The sequence below is a fragment of the Hemicordylus capensis genome, chromosome 2, assembly GCF_027244095.1.
Source record: "Hemicordylus capensis ecotype Gifberg chromosome 2, rHemCap1.1.pri, whole genome shotgun sequence".
NCBI classification, from domain to species: Eukaryota; Metazoa; Chordata; class Lepidosauria; order Squamata; family Cordylidae; genus Hemicordylus; species Hemicordylus capensis.
Genome location: NC_069658.1, coordinates 409,920,845 through 409,944,084, shown reverse-complemented (window position 1 = coordinate 409,944,084; position 23,240 = coordinate 409,920,845). Strand labels below are relative to the sequence as shown.

The 23,240-nt window shown below is 42.4% G+C and overlaps 1 protein-coding gene across 9 annotated transcripts in view; it reads left to right on the top strand.

The window, feature by feature from the left end:
- The window catches only part of LOC128348284 (ABC-type organic anion transporter ABCA8-like), a 120,640-nt gene that overhangs the window by 39,108 nt on the left and 58,292 nt on the right, over positions 1–23,240 (top strand). For 8 of the 9 annotated variants that reach the window (XR_008318052.1, XR_008318053.1, XM_053304096.1 and 5 more), the window contains 10 exons: positions 1,314–1,540; positions 2,372–2,510; positions 5,320–5,505; positions 6,882–7,014; positions 8,264–8,435; positions 9,822–9,880; positions 12,206–12,316; positions 14,522–14,697; positions 18,254–18,373; positions 22,013–22,151. Coding sequence is in view for 7 of the 9 variants with exons in the window: in XM_053304096.1 (XP_053160071.1) it covers positions 1,314–1,540; positions 2,372–2,510; positions 5,320–5,505; positions 6,882–7,014; positions 8,264–8,435; positions 9,822–9,880; positions 12,206–12,316; positions 14,522–14,697; positions 18,254–18,373; positions 22,013–22,151 (1,462 nt within the window). In the remaining 2 variants the exon portion in view is untranslated. Of the gene's footprint in view, positions 1–1,313; positions 1,541–2,304; positions 2,511–5,319; positions 5,506–6,881; positions 7,015–8,263; positions 8,436–9,821; positions 9,881–12,205; positions 12,317–14,521; positions 14,698–18,253; positions 18,374–22,012; positions 22,152–23,240 lie in introns of those variants that run through there. The other variant, XM_053304099.1, reaches the window with a different exon arrangement.

Sequence of the window (23,240 nt, the reverse complement as noted above, 5' to 3'; positions counted from 1 at the left end):
GGTGTCTCTAACGCTACCCTGTGCTTGGAGACAGGTATGCTAAAGTGGAAGCCAGAGTGTGGATGGCCATACTCGGCTATTGGCTTAGACTATCTCTCAGCCCACTGGGCCTTACCCCGCTAACACGACAGGACAATTACCAGTCTAATTGGAAACGGACATTCCAGATAAAAATGTCAGCCCTGAGACTCTCCCCCATGCTACTACTCGTAATGGGCTTTGAGCAGGCAAAACCATTCACCAAACAGCAGATAATGGACATAGAGTGCCGAGTTGATCTAGTCAGGGCCCTGAACTTTCTCAGCAATAAAAGTCTAAGATATATTGCATCTCCCGCTGTATAACACAGCTGGAAGTCAGGTCTGCTCAGCTTAGGCCCCCACAGCTGTTTTTGGACCACAATCCCCAGCCACAGTGGCCAATAGCCAGGGATTATGGGAGTTGTAGGCCAACATCTGCAGGAGGGCCAACGTTGAGCCAGCCTAATCACAGAAGGGCCTGATGCCATGCCCTCCCATCAGCTGTGCTAGAAGGGAGATACAGAAAGACCCCACTCTCGGAATGCCTGTGCCCCTGTGACTCTGGCCAAGCTGAAACAACAGTGCACGTTCTCCTTTACTGTCCGTTCTACAGAGACATCCGTACCACCTCATCCTCCTGCTAGTACTCAAGCTCTCAGGACACTCAAAGCAATTTCACACCTGCCTTCTCTGCTCTCTGACTCAGAGCCTGCCATCACACATAATGTTGCCAAGTTTTGCGTGGCAGCATGTAAAGTCCGCCGGATCCTGACAGGCATCAGGACCTAATTAGTCCAAACGCAGCATTTAACCCCATCGTTTGGTTGCGGTGCACCCCTTAACATTTTATAGTAGTGTTTTATAACCTGCATTTTAAAGTTCTACAGTTTTATAGCTGTATAACTTTTTAGATACCCAGACCATGGAATTTTAATGATATCCTTTTAATACCCCCTTTATATTTTATCCATGCTCTTTATGCCATTTTATGTCTCTACAATTTTGGAATTTTCTGCTTTTCTGCTAATTCATGCTTTTATGCCAATTTATGTCTCCTAATGTTTCTGCCACTTTTGCCATTTTATGCCTTGTACTTTGTGCTGGTTTAAGACCGTAGTAAAGATTGATTGATTGATTGAATAAAAAGAAATATAAGGTTCCTCAGCACTGTTCCTCGTTAGCAATGAAAAGGTTAGGAATTGTGAAATATTTTGCAATTAAAAACTATTGTGAAAATTATCAGCAACTTAAAAAATGTTTTGGTCTTTTTTTCTTTTTCTTTTTAATTTTAAGCGTACCACCAGCCACTCTGTTTGGGATGAAATGAAGTCAATTAGTGGCATCCGAATGAGATCACCATCTCTTACATCTTCAGACCACTTTGCAGACTCTATTCTCCATGTGATTGTATCCTTATGCTTTTCTCCACTTACATATTTCTTGTCACATAACGTTTCAAGGGAAAAACGGAAGCTAAAGGAGGTGATGAAGACAATGGGGTTAAAAGATATGGCATTCTGGTGAGCCATTAGATTAGCTGATTAATATATGAATACAAATATGATGTATATTTACCGCTTTTCAAAAAAAAAAAAATTCTCCCTGTCCCCAAAGGGCTCACAATCTAAAAAGGAAACATAAGATAGACAGCAACAACAGCCACTAGAGGGATGCTGTTCTGGGGATGGATAGGGCCAGTTGCTCTCCCCTTGCTAAATAAGAGAATCACCATTTTAAAAAGATGCCCCTTTGCTCAGTTAGCAGGGGACATGATAAGAATGCTCAAAGATACTTAAAGAGAAATGAAGGGATATGCATATGGACCTAAAATCCTGCAATTTTTTTTAAATTAAAAGAGAAAAAAGGAACAATATGAATCCACTATACCTGGATTTATTTTATGCTGTGCATGTAATCTCTTGGTAATAATGGTAATAAAGACTAGCCTCGGACTGCTACCACCTTAGGCACTCTTAGGGCAGAAGTAAATATTATGTTGGATGTGTTGTGGTTGCTGCTGCTGCTGAAGATGGTAATCCTATGTTGAGTTTTCCCCACTCTTGTCTGCATAATGCTTAGGCATAATGACTTCTGTTGCAATGTCAGCATTTTGTGCATTTCCCTGCCCTCATTCAACATCACTAGTTACTGTGATCATGAGTGGAGAATATGAATGTGTGAGCCTAAACACTCTATCATTTATGTTCATAGGAAAGAACTTTCATAGACATGGTGCACATATGCAGAGCCTAATTATATCCTCTTGTCTTCTCTTTTTCTGCAGGTTTTTGTGTCAATAATGGGCCCAAAAATGCAGATTGTCAAGGTTAACAATGTATTTTTATTTGTAGGCTGTCCTGGGGTTTACTGTATGCTGTGTACATTTTGATCTTGTCCTGCATGCTGACAGCTCTTATACGAGACATATATTTTGCCACAAGCAGCTTCCTTGCACTATTTCTTCTGTTATTCCTTTATGGCATCTCATCCGTAAGTCTTCAGCTTTTGCTTTATAATCTTTAAAAGTACTTCATGAATGACTTAAAATGGCCAAAGCTGAAACTGGTAAAATGTTTGAAGTCATGTTAATGAAAGCATTCCAAACATCTTTCTCTCCCTCAGTAGAGGAAGATATTCAGAGTGGGGTGCTCTTCCCACTCTGAATACACTTCATCCATTGATGGGGAGAAACATTTACAATGAATCCAACATTCCCTTTCCAGTCCCGCCCCCCCCCTCAAATTAGTTCTCTTCTTTCAAAACGAGCAAGGTGGGGGCAACCCTTTGGGGAATTCTGTGAAGGAAGTTTGAGACAGGGCAGAGCATTTATACTGCTCTTTGTTGCGAAACTATGCCAATGATGACTCAAGGTGGACAGATGTAACATTCCCTTTGGGGCAATGCCTTCTGTTTGGAGAATGGAAGTGACTGAGGACTGGCCTCACTGCACCCTTACATTTGTTGTTGGAGATTGCTAAGGGAAAAAATATGGACAGTATTCAGCTAAAATTGAGCACTTTTGTGTGTCTCATATATTTAAGTGAGAGGGCTAAATATTGCTCCCATTGAAATGTTTGGAGCACAGTGGATTTGTGCTCTATAATGTTCACATATGGAGAGAGAGAGAGAGGATATAGGAAAATATATTCATACATCTTCTGTAATATTAAAACATAACCAAAATATTAGCTTAAGATGAGAGAAGGTGCTTACAGTAATACTCTAAAAATTGCAAGCTAAGGTGACCCCCTTAAATTCCATACCATGTAAGCAGAAGAAACTCTCTGTACAATCTTGTATATTATGCTGGCTTTACAGATTAGGTCCCATGCACCTACATTTTGCCTTGGTCAGACTAGGGAGAGATGTGTCCAGGCAGGAAATGTCTGCAGATAGAAGAGATTCCATAGTCCTTTGGTGAAACTGCACCTGTTGAATTCCTGCCTAGAGACATTCCTCCCTATACCTCCCTGACCTTAGGACAAATAGCATCCTGGATGAGGAGTGACTTTCGTGCCTCCCCCTGGTTGGTTTTATTGGTTTTGCCAAGTTGTGCAGGGTTGCAAAACCTAGTACTGTAACACAGCATACAGTTTCAAACTTTTCCCAGCTATGAAACTGAACTGCCTATGAATATGGAGACTTAACTTCTTTGATATGGGCAAGTAAAGCTTACATAGTCACAAGCAATTTGCCTTTGATGTAGGACCTCATTTTCTTGCTGGACTTTTTGGAGCTTACTAGCTTGGGGGCCTTGATCCCAGCTCTACACATAGGTCTTCAGAAGTAAGCTCCAGATAAATCAATGGTTTTCCCCCTCATTTAGATCTTTTGTGCTTTCCTGAGGTGCTGGGATGGGGAAAGGGAAAAGAGAATCCACATTCTTGCCTAGGATCTCTTCTGGTCCCAATCTTATTTGTGTTTGCTCAAAAGTAAAGCCCAGTGAAATCAACAGAATCACTCCTTAATAACTTATTCCAAGCATTGCTGAGGAGCTTTGCTTCTCCCTTTGTTTGGAGTGGGGAGAAAGAGGGCAGAGTGAGAAAATTAAAATGTCAGAAATGGTTGGTTAACTATGCAAGTTTCAGAGTGCATATATATTTTCCTTGTCACACAACTATGTCCAATACAAATACTTGCACTTTCCAAAATGGGGAAAAACACCTCCTGTGCATTCAGGAATAAGAATTAAATTATATATGATCATACCGTACCTATAACAGAATGATTAAAGATTGTTATTCACAATGCTAAAGCAATTATTGCTGTGACACATGTCAAAACGCTCAGTTCCAGAAAGGGAATAATAATGGCCTTAAGAAAAGGATATTAGTCATGGTCAGTTCCATTACAACCAGTGGAAGAGGTTAGCAATCGCTACCCTTTAGTCCCATAGTGTTCAGAGTGCTTGGCTCCACCACCAGGGCTGCCTTTTAAAGATCTGCATTCTGCAACAGAGGGGTGGAGCCTGAGAGAGGTTGTTGGAGCTAGGAGACTCTGTCTGAGCAATGTGTTCTCTAGGGTTCTGCAGACCAGCCTTACATTTCTTTGCTTTGTGGCCGCTGTGAGGCTGGGATAGGACAGAATAGACCCAATGGTTTGAGAAAGAGGGAGGCATTGGCAAATCAGGGGTGCCAGAGCAAAACCTGCTAGGTAAGGAGCAAAGTCAGAAGGTGGCCTGGCAGTTCATGAGTGGAAACTAGAAGGACCAAGTATGAGTTCGATAACAAAACTTCGTAGAGGAGAGCTGGTCTTGTGGTAACAAGCATGACTTGTCCCCTTAGCGAAGCAGGGTCTGCCCTGGTTGCTTATGAATGGGAGACTTGATGTATGAGCGCTGTAAGATATTCCCCTCAGGGGGCGGAGCCGCTCTGGGAAGAGCAGAAGGTTCCAAGTTCCCTTCCTGACTTCTCCAAGATAGGGCTGAGAGAGATTCCTGCCTGCAACTTTGGAGAAGCCACTGCCAGTCTGTGAAGACAATACTGAGCTAGATAGACCAATGGTCTGACTCAGTATATGGCAGCTTCCTATGTTCCCATCTTTGTTAGATCAAATTTCTGAGTGGTTTGAAACAGTGGTTTTCCAGATACTGAAGCATATATGCAGTCTTCACTCATAATTGCATACATGCGTATGTACAAATATAATTTTCCTGCACTCATGGATACTCCTACCAGGGGGTGGGGGAAAGCATGAGGCAGGCTTGTGGAATATGTGCTTATTAAACCTAGTTCAATTTATTTATTGTTTCGTTTAAATAAGTGAAGTATCTCCTATTATGTTGTTTCCTCTTTTGCAGATCCATTTTTGTTTCATGATCAGTTCTCTCCTAAAGAAGCCAAAATCCACTTCCTTTGTTGTTCTCTTGCTCACCATATTTTTTGGAGCCTTCAGCATTATTACATTGTTTATTATGATTCCTGCACCTTTGGAATGGACTTTGAGCCTCTTCTGCCCTTTTGCATTTGGTGTTGCACTTACAAAGGTAGAGTGGTGTGCTGTATTTGGGATGAAGAATCTCCACATTAATCAACCCATTCTGGTGAACGTGCTTAATACACAGCAATGAAGAGAGACCCCAGTCATCGTGGTGGCTTATGCAGTTTAATTTCCCATTCCAAGCTGCACTGACAGTGAATGCAGTACTGGTGCCAGGTTCATAGGATACCTTGGCCATCAAGATCACTTGATGGTGGTGGAAGGATAAGGCAGCAGTCAGTCACTGGATTTTGTCACTGGATGCAACAGTGTGGTGGTGGGCATTGAATAATAAGGAAAGGGAACTTGTGATCACTAGCATCCTTGCTGAAGAGCATTTCGAGTCGCTGACCATCACTGCTGAAATAAGCCTCTAACAAATCCTCTGGGGAGCTTCCTTTAGCAGTGGCGATGGTGCTGGTTTGGAGAGTTCTTTGGCAGCTGCTAATGGTGGATGCCATCTTCCTTTCCCTAGAGTGCAATACCCCACCATAGTCACAGGATGCAGTGGAGGGGGCATGGCATTCTAGGTGTTAAAAAAGAAGTTAACATCCACCCAGCACAGATGTTGAAGTGTGCTCCAAGCCATTTCCATGGCTGCTCCTAAAATGAGCCCTCATAGAGGTTTGGGGGAGGCTTACTTGGGCAGTTATGGCAGTGGCTTAGATTGATTCTCAGTGGCTGCACTGGTGGCCTGGCCACCATATGTTTTCACCAGAGGTGACTGGTGAGGGAGGTGCCAAGAGGGTGGCAAGAGGTTTCCTTCAAAGCCATTACCTTTGATACCACTCACACCTGGCAGCCCCTGCAAGCAGCAGTACACCGCCCAGCATCCTGCATGGAGGATGCCCCACCTACGGCGTTCATCTGGCCACTGCGCTTGTGTGGCGGTCATTTGCGTGGTCAGCCTGGTGTTGCCGAGTATGAAAGTGGCAGCCATGCATGTGCAGAGGCCCATGAGTACTGTAGGCAGGGCAGCCTCCATGCAGGATGCCGGGCAATGCACCACTACTGTTCACAGGGGCTGCCAGGTGCAAGCAGTATCAAAGGTAAAGACTTTGAAGGGTTCCTCTCGCTTCCCCCCGCCCAATGGTGCCACCCTGACTGGCCACCTCAGTTTTTACCAGGATCCAGGAATCAGCCATAGACCCTTTGAGGGCCAGTTCATGAGGAGGCTGAGCCTTAATGCTGCCCCTGAGCAAATGTGCAAAAATCTGACTAAGGCTACAAGTGGTGCTTGCCTGCATTTTATTTTATTACTTCCTTCACTGGACAATGGCGTTAGACTCTGGAAATTAGGTGGACGCACTAAGCAATATTTCAAATTGTTGTCCTTGCCCATCTAGTTTTCACTCCTAATTTAAATTTGTTCTTTCTATACAGGTTTCCTTTTACAACAAATATGGAAAAGACTTCTATTTTTCTAACCTCATGGAAGAAATACACTTTTATGTCCTGCTCTTTGACACTGTTTTATATATGCTGCTGGCTATTTATTTTGACAAGGTCTTGCCTGGTAAGCATACTATGGAGCTGTCCTCATGACCAGAGATTCCTGGGTAGAAGAGCATAAATCCAGGAATCTCTGGTAATGCGTGGCAGCTAGAGCCCTCCTGACCAGCATCTCTGTCCCTGGGTAGCCCAGACATGCTACCCAGGCTGAAAGTGAGGTAGGACATGAAAAGAGCCTGTCCTACCTTTTTTTTTTTTTTTTTTTAAAAAGTCATCTTCTGCAGCACTGGCACAATTTAAATTGGTTCTGGGCTGTTGGTGGCATATTTATCATAGAGTTGGGTGGAAAGAGGGGCCACACAGAGCAGAGCTGCTGCAATAGTGAGGGCTACCTTTCTGCTGCTTCCACAATGCACTGTGGAGGACCCTGCTCACAATTGCAATATTGGAGATCTTTGGTCTCTTGGTGTGCAAGCAGCAAAGCCTAGAGCAGGTTCTGGTCATCTTGGAGGAGGCAGGTAGGATCTTGCCTTCTCTCCAACTCCCCCCCCCCTTTGGTCATTAGAACAAGCTCTATAATTAAGATCTGATAGTTTACAGCTTGAATTCCTTCAGATTGTGTTATCTTATCTCTGCTGTATCTCTTTGGAATCGATTGTTTGAAACTAAGGAAACCCCTCAAAGGCTGCTGAGGGAAATGCCACTTTTTAGAAAATAGCAGTGTTTAAGTGGCATGACCAGCCTTTATTCAGCTATTGCTTATACATTCAGTTTAAAATCTTGAATACAAAAGTATTGCCCAAATACAGACATCATGAAAATGTGTTGGGTTGTATCCCAAGGCAATTAGTCACAAGTAATGAATGGTATTTACATTACTCAACACTACCTTGTCTCATTGATTTCCTTGGAGGTTATTCATGACTAACTCTCTTCAAATATAACTCATTGTAACTTTAGCTCTTCACTTCTAGCCCAGCTTCAGTCCTCAATCTCTTTCTTTAAAAGCACCAATATATTTAAAATATTGAAGATTTGCAAGCTTTCCTTTTGTTGATATGATCTATCTACTCAGTTCTGAATGAGTTACTCAGTTTGTTTCTCTTGCCACTTGTGTTCTCACCCTTTGAATTATACTATTTGAATGACACACAATATCAGCTTCTTCCCAATACTTAGTGAGATTGAATTTAAAGGCCTATCTATAGATAAATGCAAGGACTGATCACTTTGAAGAGGGTGACATGTTTAATTCAAAGAGTTGGAATTTACAGTACAGTACAACAGTTCTGCTTTTTTGATGTTCCTATTAGACAAATATGGAGTGCCTTATCCTCCGTTGTTTTTCCTAAAGAAGTCATACTGGTTTAAATCAAGAAGTGGCTATAGTCGTGACACTCTTACAAATGAACAAAGTCATGGTAATATCTTTAGTGATCATGCTGAAGCTGTGCCTCCAGAATTTGATGGGAAGGAAGCCATCAGGTAAGTGACACTGTTGCACAGGAAATGTGGACCATACATGTTGTTAGCATGTTGCAGAGGTCAAGGGATTTTTTTTAAAAATAGGTGGACTTAATTATCTGTGGCAGTTCTGTTCTGGCCTACAACTACAGATAACAAAACTATGGATAACGAGACCTTAAGGCTGTTCTCATGAGCAGCTTAACCCAGTCTAGGGCAGCCCATCTTGGGTTAGGCTGCTCACGTGCAGCACCGGGATCCACGCAGATCCCGGCACTGCCTGCTCTCCTAACCCCACTTTGGTGCCCGGCCTTTGGCTGAGATTAAGAGCTTGAGCAGGTGTGGATAGATAGATTGCCTAAAGCGCCCGACTCCTGGGGACTCCCCCAGTGCGCACAGTCTTCACACTGACAATCTTCACAATCTTCACCATATGACAAGCACACTGCTTGTCATATGGTGAGATGTCCGAAGGCCAGGAAAATAAGTCCCCGTCTCAAACGATCTGTGCTGCATGGAACAATGTGGATCGTCTGGGTGTGCAGGAGTACACTGAAGATTTGACTGAGGCTCATTTGGGGGGAAGGTAGGTGAAACCTCCCCGCACCTGCCCCATCAGAAATCATGCAAATAGCCTTCTTGTGTCAGTGAGAACTGAGGAGTTTGGTTCCTTAAGGTTAAAAAAGGGTTTAAAAAGAGGCAGAAATAAGTGAAATAAAGCACTGTGCCATGCTCTCCTGGTCTCTAGCTGTCCAGAAATGCCGCCCCCCCCATTCCTCCCTTTTCTATGAAAAACCACAGGGGAGATTTTTTTTTTTAAAGAAAAAGTCACAATATGGCTCCTGCAAAATGGTGGCCAGAAATTACATTGGAAGTCATTTCCAGCCACCCAGCAACCATGGATAGGCAAATTTTGCCTATTTTCAAAACCACAGATAACAATGTTGGGTCTCCCTTGCCAGGCCACAGATATGCAAAACTGCACCTGCAGGGACCACCGATAGCAAGGGCCACCTTTCCTGAGAATCTTGCCCAAATTCCAAGGATGTATGAAGTCAAAATGGTCTAGTTGTTGCTTTCATAGAGTTTCAGGACAGACAGTTTTGTTTCACTAGAAAATAGTATAGACACAATAGTATTGCTGTTAACACACAAGGGAGAGCGTGGTTTGTTGATCAGGTTGTGAATGGGATTGACACTCAGCTGAGCACATGCCAGTGGAAAACATACCCCTCACATACCCTTGCAATGATGTATCTACAGCTAAACCTTACTCAAATTTGAAGTGGTTGCAGATCATCACAAGCTGGGCCTTTTTCCCATGGGAATGATGTGCTGGGGTGATTGTGAGAATTGTGACTGGAAACCAGTAGCATCCTAACAATGAATTTCTTCCCAATCTTTTAGACTAAGCAATATTAAAAAAACATACCAAGTGAAGAGCACAAAAACAGAAGCTTTGAGAGGTAATTGTGCATGCTCTCTCGCTTTCTCCCCCCCTTTAATTCCTTCTTTCCTCAAAGGAAAATTCTTCCATTGAAATTCAGAAAGTCTTTATTTTTCATGTCAAATACTTAAGAAGCTACACCAGTGGCTTTTTAAATCTTTCTGCCAAGATCTTTCCTGCCCTCCTAGTTGTGAAGTAAAGCTGGAAGGTGTTTGTAGGTGTAGTGCCATTTCCCAAGACCCTTTTACTTGTGATGGTGTTTTGTTCTATCTTCAAGGAGTTTATGGCAGTACTGGAGGGGCAAATATCTCAGTTTTCTGCAATATTTGTACTTTAGCCAAACCTGTCTGTCTACAAAATTAAAGCTTGGGAAAGAATTGTGGAAAAGCCTCAAACACCACAAGCTAGTCACTCAAAGTTTCTCCTGAGAGTAGTGCCTCTCAGAATGCGGGACAGCTCCACTCCTCAGGGGTGTTGGGTTTTTACATAGACATTGTCTCAGTTATTTGTATGGGACATGCTTTTCTATTTAAATATACTGGCTTGTGGATGGAGCCACAGTGGCCGCAGTCATATGTAACATGGAACCACAGGTCCAATGGAATTCCCCTATTGTGTTAATATCTTGCTCTGCACTATTGCTTCTTTTTGTTTGTGGAGCTGCTTTGTTTTTTTTTTTTGTCCCCCCCCCTCTTTTCTTTAAAAAGGTATGCAAAACTGATTAATAAACATTAATTAAAAAAAGAAAAAAAGAAAAGCAGCAGCAGGTGAAGGTGGCAATGACAACCTGTTGCCTTGTTGCCTCTTCCTTCTCCTCCTCAAGGCAGTTGGTGGTCCAATGGATCCGTAGTTCCATGCCCCGCTCTCCCATCCAAATTTGGATGAACTGGAAAGCAATCTCTCTGCAGTCAGTGAGCCTGCAGAAAGGAGGGGAAGCTGGCTGTGCAGGCTTCTTTCTTGACTGAAGGACAGCCCACATGGCCAATCACACCAGAGTTGAGGGAAGGGCTTCCTCCAACTCCTGTTCCAGGGGATGCATCTTGCAGTTCTGAATTTGGACATACCGCAGGTTATGTGGAACCTTGGGTTGCAGCAACAAAACTCATTACAACCTGAGGCTTCAGACTGAAGTTCCAAATCTGAACCCTTGGTTTCATCACTGTGGCAAACCCTGTTTGCCTGCATTTGGACGTAATGACCATGGAACCACTAGCCCAGGGATTCTCAATGTGTGGGTCCCCAGATGTAATTGGACTTCAACTCCCATAATTCCCAACCAAAGGCCACTGGGGCTGGGGATTATGGGAGTTGAAGTCCAATAACATCTGGGGACCCACATGTTGAGAAACCCTGCACTAGTCCATTCAACTGTGATTCTACATTACAAATGAATGCAGCCAAATTTTGTTTGTCTGCTTCTTACTTTCTGTCCTGAATTCAAACTGAGACGTTCTCTCTCTCTCTGCATAAGAGACTGTTAGTCTGTTTATTGTTTTCTTAGCCTATATTTTAGTTAGTAATAGATCTCATACTTTTGTTTCTCAGTTAAGGTTGCTTCCTGTACAGAAGATAAGTAATTTTATCTGCAACAAAGGGAGGAAAAAATATTCTAGTGAGGAGGAGTTCCTAGATACACTTTCTTGCAGATGCTGAGCTTTGGTGTTGCAGTCAGTGGCTTACATTCTGTGCAATGAGCTGCCCATAGAAGAGGGTAGCCCACTCACTGTTTCTGTATCACACAACAGCCTATCCACACTGCAGGGTCTACTCCATGCATATTAAGGTATATGCTAGCACAGTTGTGACCTATTCCCATTGGAAATGGGGGAAATTTGGTTTTAACTGTACTGGTGCATAACTTAGTAGATACAGACTATAATGCATGTAAGCCACCAACCTCCCCCCTGGAAGTGCTCTGCATGACTCAGTTGTAGGTCCCCGGGGGTTGCACAGGCTTCAAGGACATATTTTTGGGTGTCACACAGGGCTTCTTGGAGAAGGGGAGGGCATAAAACACCACCAAGCCTGAGTGAGCTTCTGTATGGTTAGTTTGGAAGTGCTCTTATCCTGATCCTCTCATTTTACTGATGCTTCTTCAGTCAGGATGTCAGCCAGTGTATGTCTGTTGAAACGTGAAATATCATCATCATCATCATTTAAAATGAGAAAAAGAGAAAAATGAAGGTTGTTGCAAACTGTGCATGCACTGTTCCCTGTGCATAATCAGGAAATGAACTATCTATGCATGATACCTAACGTAACAGTTCCACTTTGAAAACAAGAACAGCTACTCTGAAATTTCAAAATGTATTGGTAGGGCTAACATTTGTTTCTTTTACACTAGGCTTGTTCTTGAATATTTATGAAGGCCAGATCACTGCAGTGCTTGGTCATAGTGGAGCTGGAAAAACGACCCTCCTAAACATTCTCAGTGGACTTTCCAAGCCATCTGATGGTAAGAACCAAGGCTCTATGGTGAAGTTGACTGCCTGTGCAATCTTAGCCATGTTTATTCAGAAGCAAGTCCCATTCGTTTCAATGAAACTTATTTCCAGATAAGTTACTCCTTAGCAATGCAGCCTGTACATGCATATTAATTCTAATGGTATGCATAGGGGGTTGGGTGCCTTATCAGTAGGGCTAGCACACCTCTGTTAGCCAGCTCATTATGTGGATAGTGTGCTGCCTCAACTCAACAGTGAACTTGATCGTGTGCCAGGTGCACTTGCCGATCCTGGCAAACCTCTGTGGGAAGGAAACCGTTCATAAGAACACGGCCTATGTAAACCACTTTTATTGGAAAACAGTACTAGGGATGTATGAGCCGGCTTGTTTCGAGCTGGGATTGACATTGAGCCAGCGCAGTTCATGCGATCCGAGTTTGAACTGATCCGGCCCCCAAAGGGCAGGCGGGGGGTGGGAGCGGTTGCTGGTCTGAGTTTGAACCAGACCAACCCCCTGTTCAAACAACCTGCTCGGGCCAGCTCAGGGAATCTGCCGAAGATGCCCCTTTACAAGTAAAGAGAGTAAATAGCTTGGAGGGGGGAAACAGGCTTGGGGGATGCATGCCATTAAATTAAAAAGCTCTTTTGTCTGCACTGTAAAGAGATATATTAGGAGGAAGAAAACAGAAAAGGGACACCTTTTCCCTTCCCTACCTTTCAAAACCTCCATGAATACTAGAACCATGCTACATCAATTTGGCTCAGCTTTTTTTTGAAAGGAGGGGTCGTCCAAGGCTAGTTGAAGCTGCCTGGCAATGAAGGCAGTGCAATGAGGCATCTCCCGCTTTGTACAGTGCCTTGCTGTGCCAAACGCTGCTTAGCAGCATGTGCTCTCCTTCCCCTGCTGGTGCATGCACCACTAATCTTGCCTGACCTCACTGGTGGTGTAAGTGTTGCTGCTGTTCCTCCTCCTTCCACTCTCATTTTTAGCCTACTTTCCTTAAGGAAATTAAGCTTATGAGATCACCCGGCACTGTGTATGTGTGTGCCCCTCTATCAACTTTGCAATGCCTGGACTGATATGAACAAAGTTGTGTACAGTTGTAGAGACACATAAGGACACTTCAATGGCATTGTTTGTGATGATGTCATCCACCCCAAGATAGCAGATGCATTAATTTTTGAGGTGCAAATGGGCTTACTTATGGCCTGCCTAACCAGTTTGAACCAAATTTGGTACAGTTGTAGTGAGTGACACACAGGGACACCTCAATGGCATAGTTTATGATGATGAAATCCACCCCAATTCAAGATGGCAGATGTGTGAACATTTGAGGTGCAAGTATTCTAACTTGTGAACCACCTAACTGATTTGAACCAAACTTGGACAGTTGCAGGGACATCTCAAGTGCATAGTTTGTAATGATGTCATCCATCCCAATTCAAAATGGTGGACATGTGACCTTTTGAGGTACAAGTGGGCTAATTTGTGAACTGCTCAACCAGTTTTCACCATATTTGGTACAGTTGTAGATATGGATATGGAAGTGGGCTAACTTGTACAGTTGGTAATAATCAATTAGGATTATAGTGAAAGGAAAATAGGCAGATGCATTCTTACCAGAACTTCTTCCAGATTTTAAAAAAGAAGAGGAGAATTAAACAGTATGGAGGAGGATAGAGTGGTGGGCCAAAGTATCTCTTAAAATTCTGTGTAACCATCACTCCTCTTCTCCACACTTCCTCCTTTACTCTCTTCCCCTGTTCCTTTTTAAAATCCAGGGAATGAGAGAAGCAGGAAGAGGAAGAAGAGCTGTGGTGGCAGCTGACACACTGTTGAATAAGAGGGAAGCCGCTAGAGGTGGCTGAAAGTGAGTCTAGGTCTCCCGCACAAATCCTTCACTTGAGGAAATTGTCTCATTCAGAATCATGGATGAGCTGGCCCTGTGGATATTACTACATCTTTTGAAAGAAAATTCATCAAGTTAATTTTGCTTTAATTATAATCATATAATGCAGCTTATTCTTACCAGCAGATATTTTCCATAACCATCCAAGCTAACTAGCACAAAAGTTCAGTTTGATCTACAGCCCCCACCTGTTTTCATGCAAATGAATTTCTGGAAAGCTTTATGCCTACGGTGTGTCTCAACAAGACAAAATAGGTTGAAGGACTCTTTTGCTTTACCCAAAGCCACTATGCTATTTCTTTGTAGGTTCTGCAGCAATATTCAAGTACAATATATCTGAAAGGAACGATATGGAACATATTAGGCAAATTTGTGCTATTTGCCCACAATTCAACATTCAATTTGAACTGCTAACTGTGAAAGAAAACTTAAAGACATTTGCGAAAATAAAAGGGGTTTCATCCAGTGATATAGAAAAAGAGGTGAGTATATATTCAGTTGCATGAATATCTGTTGCAAAGACATCCACAAAGGAGATCAGTTGTGACCAAGGACTGGGCACTTTATGCTGCCAGCTAACATGCCCTTCAGGCCATGCCGGACGTGCCTTAAAACCATTTAAAATCTTTTTCACTGCCACCACCAGTCAACTGAGGCAGACTGGACACCACCTTCAATAAAGATGTGTTGCCAGGCAGGGCATAGGGCAGTTAGCAATGAGTATAACAAGTTTCAAACATCATATAATTATAGTAAAAAGCATGTTTTAAGGAACAAAATTTAGAGGCCATCAAAGGTCACAATGAAAATAGGAAGACTAGTCCGTGCTGGCTTAAGCATTACTGAACCATTGCTCTGTCCTAAAACGGACTCTCATGCTGTGGCTGCTGAGGTAAGCAGCCAGGAGAAGGGGAAGGGGTTGCATGAGGGCAAGGGAGCAACGCCCCCAGGCGGGATCCCTGCACTTGCCATCCTGTGGCTCAGGTGCCACCTGAGGCCCTCGCCTCGCCTCGCCTCGCCTCATTAGTCAGTCACCCCTCAGAATAGTACCCCAAAAAGCAAAATACATTTCTAGCATAGGGTCTGATCTGCATGTCATTATGATCAGAAAGCTCTTTCCTTTAGGTTGAAAAAGAGTGTTCAAGACCCAAGCCATTCTCAGGCGCAGGGCATCCCCTCTCTCGCTCCACACTGAAGAAGGAACTAGAAACCCACCTCTGACCCAGGATCAGAGCGCTATTTACAAGGTCACCCGCCACACACACTTGAGAGCAGGATTGCGCTAATTACAAGGGAAAAATCAATCAGTTAATTGGGAAGCTGTCATATACTCCCTTTCTTTTCAAAAGCAGCCTTACCCTTTTGCTGGGTGGATGAGAACACTGGACTTAAATGGGGGGAAATAGCATTTTGTGCAGTCCCCCAGGGGCATCTTCTTTTATTTCTTGATCTCTTTCATAAGTGCCCCCCTATTCAGATTATTTTATGAAATCACTCTCTCTCTCTCTCTCTCTCTCTCTGTCCTCTTCTAATAACCTTTGCATTTCACACCAATTCACATCACTTGGGAGAGGACACCAAGTAACCACTGTGGAGGTATGATTTTGTTGTGCTGTCATGTTGTTTCAATAAGGTGGTGACTCAAAGTATAAACAAAACTCATATGTAGCCCATGTGCTATAGGCGAGAACAGAACCCCCATGAATAATGAGGGCCACCTGTACTACAATAATTGGAACACTGGAATGCATTTGTAAGCACTGTTGGAGATGGTGGATGGGGCAAACAAGTTGAGGTTCTGCTAGACCCAGTGCTACTTCTGGAGCCCAGGTACTGTGCCTTCCTTGCAAAGGCAGACCTGGTTACTTCTACCCATGCTTGGTTACCTTGCATTTGGACTGCTGTAAGGTGTTCTATGGGCCACTTTGGATGGGACTCCAGCTGGCACACATCATAAGGGAGAGGGCTTTCATGGTGGTTCAGCCCAGCCTGTGGAACTCCCTCCCTCACAGCCTTCTGTTAAGATCATAACTTTTCTTTAGGCCTTTGGGGGTTTTAACTTTTAGCCACTGTGTTCACTCTTTATCATCTTTTACCTGCTTTTTAGCTCCGTATTGAAAATGTTGCATCTGTTTACTGTATTGAATTTATTGTATATGATTTGAGGTTGTTTAATGAATTCAATATTATGTAGCATCTTTTCTTTATCCTCTGGGTATTCAGCAGAAAAGAGAAACTGAAACAAAATGGTAGCGAAAGATCCCTTGATCTTGAGAAGCTTGACAAATTATTTCATGATAAGTTCCCAATATCATCATATTTCTATAGGAGATTATACATATCATTGTCCATGCCATCTTTCCATGCAAAGTTTGTAGCCAGAAGCAACCAAAAGAGAAGTGGGAGTGTAGGTATCTATTCTAATCAGTGAAATGTGAAAATAAGACCAATTTGGGATATTTCAGTAATGCAATGGCAAATGTCAGTATATTTATGTAACATTATGGAATCTTGTGGTGTTAAACTCTCAACAGACATGGAAAAAAATACCTGTTTGCAATACTTTCCCCATTATTTTAATTACATTGTTTGAGTATTCTATTTAGCTTAATGGGAGATTGCATACTAAGGTCTAAGCAACTTAAGTTGAATGACATCCAGTCTAGAAATAGTGGCAGTGCAAGCGGGAAATGCAACTCAAGCAATGCAGAGAGGCAAGGTTTTACAGGTGTGTTGCCAACTACTTCATGGACCACTCCTCTACCAGACAAATTAATAGTGCTGTTCCAATCCATGCATGAAAGGCTGGCACTGCAATTACATTACAAATTGGAACATTCACCCCAAATATGGTCTTTAAAAATGATGAGAGTAGTTGATATACTGGCAACACAATATGCATAATGGACCTGCAACAATACTCTCTCCAGACCTTTTTTATGGCATAAAATAAAGGAAAAAACTGCAACAAAGAACATATGTTTCGAAATACATACATACATCAGCTTCAGTGTTCTATGTCCCACTGTTTAAAATCCACACTCTTGTATCCAAAACGCTCCCCAGTCTAATCAAGCACCTGATTAGCACATAAAGGATGGGAGAGGAGGGAAAAAGAGGCGAAGACTGATGACTCACAGCAATCCGAAGGTAAACAGGAAGGATGAGCTGAAATAAATCTTAAAGTACATAGGCCATTAAAGGGTGCAAGAAGTATTTTGTTTTATATCCTCCTCCTTTTTTCTTTCTTTCAGAGTTAGTGTTAAAACAGGCATAGCTGCTGTGAGCTATCAGTCTTTGCCTCTTCCCCCTCCTCCCCTCTCCTTTATGTGCTAACCAGGTGCTTGATTAGATTGGGGAGAGATGTAAGAGTGTGGATTTTAAGCAGTGGGACATAGAACACTGAAGCTGACATATGTACGTCAAAATGTTTGTTCTTTGTTGCAGTTTTCCCCCTTTGATTTTACGCAAGAAAAAGGTCTGGAGAGAAGTATTGTTGCAGGTGGGAGAATAGCCAAGAAGACACTAGAATGCATTGGTTTGCCGGCACTGTCATCTGGATTCTGCAGAAAACCAGAGTGAGCAGATTATATGAAATCCAGACAACTGGAATGATATGAATTCTAGACTAGGGCTGTTGTCTAGAAGCACTCTGTATTTTAAAATGGTAGACGCTATATAATATCCTATTAAGAGCCAAACCCATATCATAACTAGGGATACACATCGTGTTGTCTTCTATTTAATAGTCTTTTATGTTTTGCTAATTAGAAGTTTGTCCCCAGTGGGGATCCTGTTAAAAAGAGTGGGGGGTAGAGACAGAAAGGGAAAGGGAAAGGAGAAGGAGAAAAATTGAGTTGTTTCTAAATAAAGCTTAGTTAAACAAACATAAGATTGCCTTGTGTTTTTGAGGGAAGCAGCTATAAAACACACAGCTTGCAACTGTCAACCAACCAAAAGGCTGGAAAAGAGGATAGGAAGAAATCCCAAAAATTAAACACTCTGATGATTTGGATGTCTGTCTATAATACTTTTCAGGTGCAAAATATACTGACCCTCTTGGATCTCAATGGCATTCAAGATATCCAAGCGCATCGTTTAAGTGGTGGACAAAAACGAAAATTATCTCTTGCGATTACCTTCTTAGGAGAGCCTCAGGTAAAACATGATCAGAAGAAAAGATTCATTGCATGGACATATTGCACATATAAAGTACATTTTCATTTAATGCATGTAAGAAAGTAATTTTCTCAGCCTCCCAACTGTCTGGAAAATGCAGGCCTTCATTGATATCTTTCCCCATAGAAATGGGCTTTAAGTCTGTCCTCCATACTAATGAAGCATACTAATGGGCCATGTGAGGAGTACTGATGTGTTCTAGAGTAATGCAGCGTGCACAATGGCAGGACAGGCAATTTGCACCAGTCTCCTTTGCCCCTGGAAGTACTCCCTGTGACTGGAAAGAAGTCTCCCCCCCATTTCCCTCACCTGCCCTTTGTATCCCCCCCCCAATTCTGCTCTTCGGGGCCCCTAAATCTCAGAAATATATTTTCAAAAGGCTTCAGAGGGAAGAGGGGATAATTGAACATTGCCCCTTGTGCGAGTGGAACATTGACTGACATCCGGACTAAGTTACTCAATAGTACTGCCTAGGAGTTAATCTAAAGCAGGGGTTCTCAAACTGGGGAGGGGTGGGGCGGTTGGGACTCTCACCCCAGGAGGGAGCTGTCAGGAGGAACATGTCTCAGGTTGAAAAATGGTGGGAGGCAGATAGAGACAGAAGCTGACAACCACTTGGTTCCTCCATTGCTGACAAAGCCAAGGGGAGGCATGGAAGTGGCATTTCTTTGGCTGATGGGCCAGGGGAGAGTTTCCCCTCGGGATATGCTTATTAAAGCTCATCTAATCAGTGGCCAAACAAGTGCCATTGATGTGCTGCCTTTGGCTTTGTGAGCAGTGGAGGATCCAGGTGGTTTTCTGCTCCTGTTCCCCATCTGCGCCTCCCCATGCCACTGAGAGATCAGAGCAGCTCTTTGTTTTACATTCTCGACAGTGTCGCTTCCTGAATTTTGGATTATTGTGCAAGCTAAATGAAGCGAGGAAGCCGTGAAAATAATGACTCCCTTTGCTTGATTCCTAGTTGTGTGAATCAGAACTTTAGCAGTAGCTGCTCTAATGAGCAAATACCTAGGGAAAATAACTTGAAGCCCAAGATTAGATTGAGAGTCTCAAACATAAAGCCCTGGTTTGAAAAACTACATAGAAGCACGCGCAGTCATCCTCATTTTAAAAGTAAATGTGCTTTATTTCATTTATTTATTTAACGTATTTATATACCACCCAAAACTCACATCTCTGGGTGGTTTACCATAAAACAGCACAGATTTAAACAAAATTAAAACATTAAAACAATGTAAAATTTAAAACAATGTTAAAATCGAGCCTGGGTGAACAAATGTGTCTGTCAGAGATGGGGAGGCTCTTATTTCGACTTGGAGTGCCTTCCAAAGCCTTGGGGCAGCAATAGAGAAGGTCCACCGCATAGTGGCCACCAGATGAGCTCCACCTAATCAATTTATCTCTAGTTAATCAATTGAATGGCTGGCATCCTGTTAACATGTGCTCCCATAATCAGTGAAGCACTAGCCCCTGTGCTGATCTGTCATACTTCCAAAGTGTCGGCAAAGTGTCTTGTGCAGGGCCTTGCTCTGAGTGCCCCTGCCAAACTGAGGGCCTTTTCGGTGGTTGCACCTCGTTTATGGAACATCTTCCCCAGTGAGGTTCAGCTGGCACCACACTTTTTTTTTTTTTAAGATGCCAAGTGAAGACCTTTCTGTCCACTCAGGCTTTAAAAAATCAGTTTTAAAAACCCCAAGTGTTTAAATGGTTGTGGGGGTTTTTTTTGGTGGTGTGTGCCGTGATTTGATGTGTTTAATGAGTTTTTATTGGATGTTTTAATGTTGTGTTGCAAGCCGCCCCGAGAACAATTTGTTATGGGGTGACTAACCAATGAAGAGGATGAAGTAGTAGTAGATAATGACAATAACATTATTTATTTTATTTATTTATTTATTTATTTTGCAAGAATGCAAATGCTTTTCAGAGTTTGCCTGCACTCTGGGAGTGCTTGGCTAGACTGGAAACAGATTGCTTGACTTCAGCAACATGTTTCTGGTCCACATATTATTAGTCAAGATGTCAGCTAGTACTTTTATATTTTATTTTAGGGGGCCACAGTACCAAAAGTTTGAGAACCACTGCTTTAAAGGACTATTTAATTTCAATACGACTCCTCAGGAGTAATTTAGTCTAGATGTCAACTATTTTTTCTTTCATGGAAGTACTTGTCAGGACGCTGTCACGGCCTGCTCTATGATGCGTTCATGTATTCTGTAGCTTACTGTCTTGACTTTAATGCCAAAAGGGTGATTTTTTTGTGGGGGTTAAAGATACATTTTAAAAGTATAATTATCCTACAATGTGTTATCAACAAGCATGTGAGTGTGTGTGTGTACACACACACACAAACGGGATCGGCATGAACTGAATTTTGCGATTCTATTCAAATTCAAATTGAATCAGTTCAAAACAGAGTCAATTCGATTTGAATTGATTCAACCCTGTTTTGGCAACTTTTTAACCAATCAGGGTGCCTGAATGGTTTAAAAAGCCACCAAAACACTTGTTAAATAATAATAATAATAATAATAATAATAATAATAATAATAATAATAATAATAATTCAAATTGAATTGAATTTGAAACTGGTCAATTTGATTCAAATTTGAACCAAATTAGCCTTTTTAGGGGTGATTTGATTCAAATTCAAATAGCTCAAATCACCTAGATTCGAGTAGAATTGAATCAAATTTGAATCAATTTGCACATCCTAACACACACACACACATGTGCATGCACACACATCAAGTTTTCCGTATGTGAGCAAAATGTAAGGGTATGCTTGGCTTCCTGCCTTAGTATTCATTTGTGTACTTTCATATGTGACTCTCACAACCTTTTAAAAATACAAACATAGGGACTGTATTTTTAAAAAACTTTTTATTGTAAATAGGGACAGTTGGAGGGTCAGTTTTCCTGCATATATCTCAGTGCTCTATGGCTAGTCTTGGAAGTCCTTAATGCAGAGTATACAGAGAGACACACACAGGAAGCTGCCTTATGCCAAGACAGACCATTGGTCCATCTAGCTCAGTATTGTCCACATGGATGGGCTGGAGTTTCTCCCAGAGCTATCTGGAGATGCCAGGGATTGAACCTGAGACCTTCTGCATGCAAAGCAGATACTTTAGCACTAAGCTATGGCCCCATCCCAGAAGGGGAATATCTAACAGCAGGCAGTGCTCACATCTAATTACCTATCCAAATGAAAACAAGGTAAACATTGCTTAGCAAAGGGGACAATTCTTGCTCACAACTGCAAGACCAGCTCTCCACTTGGTTACTGTAGATTTTTAGGAATACATGCCATGAATTCCTCCATTCTGCAGGGGAACTGAAGATTTTGGAAGGTGGAGAATTTAGGAGATCCTTCTATTGTTTCACTTCCCTTAGAGAATATCTTTCCTTTTTGGACTCAGCACTTTCTTGGGCTTTGTGTGTAAAGCGAAGATTTCATATCTGTAGTTGCAGAGAGCAATATGCTTTTAAAACATATTTTAAAAGCTAGAGTTGTGCTATGTTTTTTATATTGTCGTAAAGAAAGAAAATAAATATCAGTATTGCATGTTAATTGTGAATTTCCTAGCATTAAAAATGTCACTGCATTCCTGCATGCAGGTCTTATTATTAGATGAGCCAACCGCAGGCCTGGATCCTTATTCTAGACATCAAGTCTGGTCCCTACTGAGTGAGCGCAAAGCAGGTCAGGTGACGCTTTTCACTACTCAGTTCATGGATGAAGCCGATATTCTTGCTGGTGAGCAGAGTGTCTGATGGCAAAGTTGCCTAAAAGGATTGTTATAAAAGAGAGACAGACATATTGCTTAGGACTTTGGCTGTTGTCCCCCCCCCCCCCTCCAAAAAAAAAGTGCTATTCTTGCTTCCGTTTCTGTTAGACCAAAAAAATTTTCCACTGCACAAAGCAGCTGCTCCATGTAGCAACCTCGTGACAGAATTCTTCCCACATCTCACTAGGTCTTGGAAGATTGGGTCAAAAGCTCATTACTCCATGAGTAAAAGACATGGTCAGGGTCAATTGTAGGCACTCTAATGCTCCCATGAAACGTCAGAACACTACCTCCAAAGTCTTCTTTCCTGTCCAGGGTCTTAATGAACTGCAGCTTCTTCTTTCTTACTCAGTCTTCACGCCTTATCTCAGGCCCAGCAATCTCCTCTTCTGCCAGGAACATCCGTTATCACCAGGCTTAGTGATAAAGGATGTTCCTAGACACACTAGGTGCTATAGGTACCCCGATTACTGTCATTTTTTCACAGTTGTGTCCTAAATGTTCTCCAGAGCAGCATTTAACAATCCACTGAGGCAGATCAGACTAGGAGAGATTGTGATTTATTTTTATTTATTTATTTTTGCATTTATATACCGCCTTTCGTTAAAAAGATAACCCCAAGGCGGTTTACAAAAGTTAAAAACATACAATAAAAAGACAATAAAAACATCATGTTAAAAATATAAAAACATATAAAAACAGGCATAAAAACAATACAACAAATACAACAAATAAAAACACAGAGAAGCTGCAGTAGAAAATGATCATGTAAAAGCCTAGGTAAAAAGCCAAGTCTTTAAAAGCTTTCTAAAAGCCGTGATGGAGTCCGAGGAATGAATGGCCACTGGGAGAGCATTCCAGAGTCTGGGGGCAGCAACAGAGAAGGCCCTGTCCCGAGTGCACAACAGCCGGGCCTCCCTCATTGTCGGCACCCGGAGCAGGGCCCCCTCAGATGTCCTTGTCAAGCGGGCAGCAACCCTTGGGAGCAGGCGGTCCCTCAAATACCCCGGGCCCAAACCATTTAGGGCTTTAAAGGTCAAAACCAGCACCTTGAATTG